Raw genomic sequence first — 6,985 nt, 5'->3', positions numbered from 1 at the left:
ATCTGTGAATGCTGAAAGAGAACAGACATGTATTGATGCTTTAGTTGCAGATATGGGAGCAACACTCAAAAAAAAGAAAAGAACTAAAAAGAGAAGCACTCTTGTCAGTTCAGCATATTCTTGCACAAGTGAAATGCAGCAGCATCAAAAAGTTATGCTGGAAAATTGCAGCTTGCCCTTGAACAACTTATTAGGTATTCCAACTGAACCTTTGAACCTTTTTTCCCAATAGCATTATAATTGCTGCAAACCTAATAATTCTATCATGCATTTTGTTCTGATAGTTTAACTCATTGATGCAGTTGTTGGCAGTGAAGAGACATGGAAAAATGTGCATAGTGCAGACGAATTAACAGAGCAATTTAGGCACCTAAACATAAATAGAGAAAGCAGAGAACTTCTATTACATGGGCAGAATACACTTGTCCCGTATAACCAGCAACATCAAAAGCACAAAGGCCCTGCCAATGGATATGGCACCATCATTCCCTATGAGGGCTCATTTGATCTCATTAAAAAACAACGCCCACGACCTAAAGTTGACCTTGATGAGGAGACTAATAGAGTGTGGAAGCTTCTTCTATTAGATATAAACAGTCCTGGAATTGATGGAATGGATGAAGACAAGGCTAAATGGTGGGAAGAAGAACGAAAAGTGTTCCGTGGAAGGGCCGACTCATTTATTGCACGGATGCATCTTGTACAAGGTATCCATGGTGAACTTCCTAGGATATGAACACTAACCACTTCACACACAAATCTAACAAATACCCAATAACTTATACTAAACAGGCAAGATGTGAGAAATTCTATCCTTTGTAAAGATACCAGCAAAAATTAACATTATCTGTTTTTCTGTGTTATGGAAAAATACAGCAGGAAACCAAGAGATCAAGAAACTGAACAAATTTACACAAAATTGAAAGAGAAATTTGTTAGTAATTTAATAAAGATAAATACCAACATAGGGGCCCAGTGAGGTATTTCATTTCCAATACTAAAATAGACTTGTAGGCAAATCCTAGTCCTAAAGCTAACATACATTATGGTAATCAAATACAGAAACTAAAATAAAATCATTTCATGTGGTTCACATATTAATTATATGGAGCTTATTCAACAGGAGACAGACGATTTTCAAAATGGAAAGGATCAGTTGTGGACTCAGTGGTGGGAGTTTTCCTCACACAAAATGTCTCGGACCATCTTTCCAGGTATGTGTGTGTGCCTCTTTATATATATATATATATAAACTAACTAAACTAGGATGTTGCAACATTTTATATTTTCCACTCTATTGGCAGTTCTGCATTCATGTCCCTTGCTGCTCGATTCCCCCTGAAGTCAAGCAACAAGTATCAAACATACAATGAGGGAAGCACAAGCTTGTTAGTCAGCAGACCACAACCAGAAGTGTACATTGTGGAACCAGAGGAGAGTTCACAGAAAGTATTGAATCCATGTGCTTATGACTTGAGTTCTATGACAATTGAGAGCACTGAACATTCTGAAGGAAAAGAAGTTGTTGACAGCAACGATTCCTGCAGAACAAATGGGAGCTTAACTAGCTCAACAGATGAATCAAACTTCAAACTGTCAGAATCAACTCAGAAACATATGAGGGACAACCATTGTCCATTGGAAAGTGGACCAATTGGTACCACCATAGGGGAAGCACAAGAAATTTCGTGTATTGGGAGTGTTAGCAAAGAGTTAAGTGACATGGTGTCATCCCAATGCTCTGTCATTACCTCTCAAATATGTGCAGAGTGTTCAGTTGAGCAAAGTCCAGAGAAGATAGGATCATGCTCAGAAAGCAACTCAGAAGTAGAAGAACTATCAAGTGCAGCCAAGTACAACATCTTTCATGATAGAACTTCTTTCAGTAAGCTTTTAGAAATGGCAAGTTTGACAACATTACATGAAGTAAACAGTCAAAAAAGCAAATCAACTGAGAACTCAAGAGATGCATCTGGTCAATCTATAGGCATAAAGCATGGCAACCAAACAGAAAAGTTGAATGTTACCCAAGATTTCCCAGAAGCCTCCATCATCACATGTAATGAATATTCTTTGAAAATGACCCCTAAAGGAGGAGTACTTGAAGCTGGCCCTTTTGAAATAGAAGACTTGTCAACTGATTTCAGAAAGAATAAAGAAGAAAATGACATGAAGGGGCCTGGTGTTCAAGCATCAGAGTCTGAAACCCAAGCTGCAATTGCCCATTCTCAATGTATGCTATCTCAGTTTCACAGTCAACAACAAAGTAATCACAAAGAGAAAAATGCTTTGCATGTTTTAGAAGAAACTCAAGATCCTATACAGAAACCAAGGGAATTAGATTGTGGTCATGAGAGCAATACCGTCAAAGAACACACTAAAATTGCCTCCACAAAATCAACAAAGAGTAGGGTGCACCTAAAGGATAAAAAAGATAATTTTGATTGGGATAGTTTAAGAAGACAAGCACAAGATAAGGCCGGGAAGAGGGAAAAGACAGAAAACACCATGGACTCTTTGGACTGGGATGCTGTTAGACGTGCAGACGTCAGAGAGATTGCTGATGCAATCAAGGAAAGGGGCATGAACAACATGCTTGCTGAACGTATTAAGGTAAAATCAATTAACAATGAAATGTTGTTTAAATGCGGTGTTTGGAAAGAGAAAAAAGCTTCAATGCAACTAATAGTGAATCATATATAATATGCAGAACTTCTTAAATCTCTTGGTTGATAAACATGGGGCCATTGACCTTGAGTGGCTAAGAGATGTTCCACCAGATCAAGCAAAGTAAGTGCAAAGAAAATTTTCAACCATTTTATTAGAATTGTATTTCCCATACATATGATATTGTCATGTGTCGACTGAAAGTTTGTTAACTTGAGGTCTCAATTCACTTGTAACACAAAGATATTCCATTAAATATTTAGATGCAATTCATTCAAGCAGGAAAAATGCATAAAGCAAATTCTACTCATGCTTGCAGAGAATACTTGCTCAACATAAGGGGATTGGGATTGAAGAGCGTGGAGTGTGTGCGACTTTTAACATTGCATAATCTTGCATTCCCGGTAAGTTGGAAAAAAAAAAGAAGAGAAAAAAGAATACAATTACAGGAAATTGGAACAGATATGAACAATTGTTGCACTTCAATAGGTTGACACCAATGTTGGACGAATAGCAGTACGTTTGGGATGGGTGCCTCTCCAGCCACTACCTGAGTCACTACAATTGCATCTTCTAGAATTGTAAGTACTACCAAAATAAAACGTATAAGCCTATAAGCCACTAATTCAACTAAATAAGATCTAACACCATTGGCTTATATAGGTACCCTGTGCTGGAATCCATACAAAAATATCTTTGGCCCCGACTGTGCAAGCTAGACCAAAGAACACTGTAACAATTTACCTTTAATTTACAGTTGTACATTAAAAATAAAAGTATCTCTCTTTTAATGATATGACAATATCACATAAGTTGTAATTAAGTTATACTAAATCATAAACTATTTATCTACTGATTGATTTTTTTTTTTCTTGTATTATTGGAACATATTCCAGGTATGAGCTGCACTATCAGCTGATTACATTTGGAAAGGTAAACTGCACTATCTTGTACAGCATAGATTAACCCCATTTTAAGTGAAATCCACTTGCTATTAGGACATAAGTTAAAATTAATGCATGCAGGTCTTCTGTACAAAATATAAACCAAACTGCAATGCATGCCCAATGAGAGGGGAATGTAGACACTTTGCAAGTGCTTTTGCAAGGTATGTCTTTGTTGAATTATGATTCATTGCATCTGTTATGCTTAGTATGATTGTCATGCAATTTACCATGATTTAGGACTAGAACTCTTCATTCCAATGCTTCAGAAGTATTGCAAATATTACTATTGGCAAAATAGGTACAGAAATCCGGAGAAAATCATATGAAGTTCACCTATGCTGTTATGCAGTATAATTATATATAATACCTCTATATGGACAGCAAAATATATATGACTACAGTTTATCAACATCGTAACAGTCAACTTAGAAAACAAACTTATCAATAGCTGAAATAATTATGTGCAAAGCACTTTGAAAATTCAATTTTAGATATAATTTGCAAGTTATGATAGATGCGATTACAGTATATATTATTATTTGCAGTGCAAGACTTGCCCTACCAGGACCAGAGCAAAAAGGTATAGTAATCGCAAACGGAAATAACGCAACAAATCAGAACCTGTCGGTAACCATCAATCAATTGCCCTTGCCTCTCCCTACAAATACAAGCCAAGCAGAAGAACTTCAAGAAATACAAGCAAGCAAACAACTTGAAGCAAGATCCGAAATCAATATTTGCCAACCAATTATTGAAGAGCCATCAACTCCAGAACCAGAATGCACCCAAGTGTTAGGAAATGATATAGAGGATGCCTTTTGTGAGGAAACATGTGAAATTCCAGCCATCAATGTAGACATGGAAGAACTCACTTTGAATGTACAAAATTATATGGAGGAAAACATGGATCTTCAAGAAGGTGAAATGTCAAAGGCCTTGGTCGCCCTTACTCCAGAAGCTGCCTGCATTCCAACGCCCAAGCTAAAGAATGTGAATCGATTGCGCACAGAGCATTGGGTGTAAGTAAAAATTAACTTAGTTCCAACTAATTAACCAGAAGTGGCATTCTTGATAGCAAATGAAATGTGGGCCAACGGAAGTAACAAATACTACAAGAGCAAGAAAAAGAAGCAATCGTAGGATCTTTGCATTTATCTAAAATCACACCGAGAGAATTCATATGAATCTGGCATTTAATTGAGTTCCAGTATAAAGTTTTTCAACAAGCTTTGTATCAGTCCAATGATTGATACAAGTCAAATGTTCTAAGAACTTTCGCTAATCTTTTGTTTGCCTGTATGCAGTTATGAACTCCCAGATTCACATCGTCTATTAGAAGGGGTTAGTAATTTCAACATTTGCCATTCAACTATTTTTATGCTATATGTCCAACATTGCTTATTACTTATGCACTACAGTGGGAGAAGCGAGAGCCTGATGATCCAGGAAAATACCTTCTAGCTATATGGACTCCAGGTGGATAAAATTGCTCGAGTACTAGAACCCACTTGATTAGTTTAAAATGCTTGTAAAGTTTTGTAAGCTTCACTGCATAATTAGTTGGGAAGTTTTACAGTATGTGATTTGTTAGATTTTGATACGTTTTCTAATCCTTTTTGCCAAATACATGGACATGCACATCAGGTGAGACAGCAAATTCTACACAGCCACCAGAAAAAAAATGCAGCTTTCAGGACTGTGGCCAGCTCTGTAATGAGAAAGAGTGCTTTCAATGCAACAGTTTCCGCGAAGCAAATTCACAGATAGTCCGAGGGACAATCCTGGTCTGCATGCTTATCAAAACAATAATTTGAACTATGAATAGTAATTTTGATGCTAAAACCATAGATTTTTGTTAATTCTTATGCATAGTAATCTTATAATAATTTTAAAAAATGAATTGAGCAATAGTTTGCATTCAAAATGCAAGCATTATATTGAAGTGACTTGAATTTCATGCATAGATACCATGTCGAACAGCTATGAGAGGGAGTTTTCCATTAAATGGCACCTATTTCCAAGTCAACGAGGTAAAGTAGTGTGAAATCTCACATATCCTTGAATGTATATGTATGTAACTAAAGCAGTACTAAACGTGTCATTTGAATCAGGTATTTGCTGATGATGAATCAAGTCTTAACCCAATTAGTGTTCCCCGAAGTTGGATCTGGAACCTCAGGAGGCGAACAGTATATTTCGGAACCTCCATCCCAACCATTTTTAGAGGTAAACGCTTCGAAGTTAAAATATCATAGTAAGGCAGATACTATATATCAAAAAGCTAAGCTGAGCCTACTTTTTTATGTTAACCAGGTTTAACAACACAAGAAATTCAACGATGCTTTTGGAGAGGTAAGATTTAGTTAGTTCCCAGAATTTAATCGTGATTTTTCTCAATTGACTATCCTATTTCAACCTGCATTTACCGGTGTGATAACAATCAACCGGCACTTCATAGTTGGTTTTCCATATCCTCTTCTCCTACCAGAATGTTCATGCATATCATATATTAAGGTATTGGAAAAAGATTAGAAACCAACTTTTTTCAGCCAACATTTCTATCTCCCTTTAAATTTTGCTTGTCCTTAATCTTTGTTCATCTACTACTTTGTTGGCTGATTGTTGATTCCTAGCAAAACTACAAAGTATTTGCATATGAACATTGTTACACCTATCTCCAGATTCGTAATTTAGTTATATATGAGTTACTACTCTTAGTTGCAATTGCTAACAGAGAAAACAAGTGACCAGATAACCAGTCGTATCTAAAGAGATTATGAACAATGCTCTGTAGGATATGTTTGCGTGCGGGGATTTGACAGGCAGAAAAGAGCACCGCGCCCTCTGAAGGCCAGGCTTCACTTCCCAGCTAGCAAGTTGGAGAAGAAAAAGCCATCAGCTCCAGCAAACACACCAGAAGAGCTTAATCTGAATCTGGAACCAAACCCGGAACCAAACCCGGAACAGCCAGAGCTGCTTGCCAACACTCCCAACCATTAACGGACCGGTGGAGCATGAAGACAAATCATTGTCATTCACCCGTCCTGTGTTGTATACAGTAACAAAATTAAAGTCACTGTTAATCACCTCTTCAGTTAGCCTTTTCAATTTTTATGCTCAGAGAGACAGCAGATTTTCCCAGACTAGAACCGTGACTGTATCATGTTAAAGTATAATACGCTCTTTAGCTTCATGGAGAGGAATCTGAACCAGTTAAGTAGAGATAAACTCAGCAATGTAATTCTAGATCTAGTTTGTAGAATTAAACTACATTATTTTATGTCCCTCATTTGACCAGCTTAGCTTGCAGGTTTTATCAGATTTTCAAAACTACGCATAACATCAATGAGATCCCCCTCCCTCCCTCTATA

The 6,985-nt window shown here is 36.9% G+C and overlaps 1 protein-coding gene across 1 annotated transcript in view; it reads left to right on the top strand.

The window, feature by feature from the left end:
* Positions 1 to 6,912, top strand: part of LOC107648803 (protein ROS1) — a gene marked incomplete in the record, with an annotated part of 11,018 nt that extends 4,106 nt beyond the window's left edge. The window contains 18 exon segments of the mRNA XM_016352616.2: positions 1 to 194; positions 303 to 707; positions 1,124 to 1,214; positions 1,305 to 2,613; positions 2,711 to 2,790; positions 2,987 to 3,071; positions 3,157 to 3,248; positions 3,331 to 3,399; positions 3,564 to 3,600; positions 3,693 to 3,775; positions 4,160 to 4,633; positions 4,919 to 4,955; positions 5,033 to 5,090; positions 5,259 to 5,398; positions 5,579 to 5,644; positions 5,726 to 5,840; positions 5,928 to 5,966; positions 6,409 to 6,912. Coding sequence (XP_016208102.1) covers positions 1 to 194; positions 303 to 707; positions 1,124 to 1,214; positions 1,305 to 2,613; positions 2,711 to 2,790; positions 2,987 to 3,071; positions 3,157 to 3,248; positions 3,331 to 3,399; positions 3,564 to 3,600; positions 3,693 to 3,775; positions 4,160 to 4,633; positions 4,919 to 4,955; positions 5,033 to 5,090; positions 5,259 to 5,398; positions 5,579 to 5,644; positions 5,726 to 5,840; positions 5,928 to 5,966; positions 6,409 to 6,614 — 3,580 coding nt within the window.

The sequence above is a fragment of the Arachis ipaensis genome, chromosome B06 (assembly GCF_000816755.2).
Source record: "Arachis ipaensis cultivar K30076 chromosome B06, Araip1.1, whole genome shotgun sequence".
In the NCBI taxonomy this organism is placed as follows: domain Eukaryota; kingdom Viridiplantae; phylum Streptophyta; class Magnoliopsida; order Fabales; family Fabaceae; genus Arachis; species Arachis ipaensis.
Note: the sequence above shows the minus strand (reverse complement) of the source record. Positions and strands in the feature narration are given on the sequence as shown.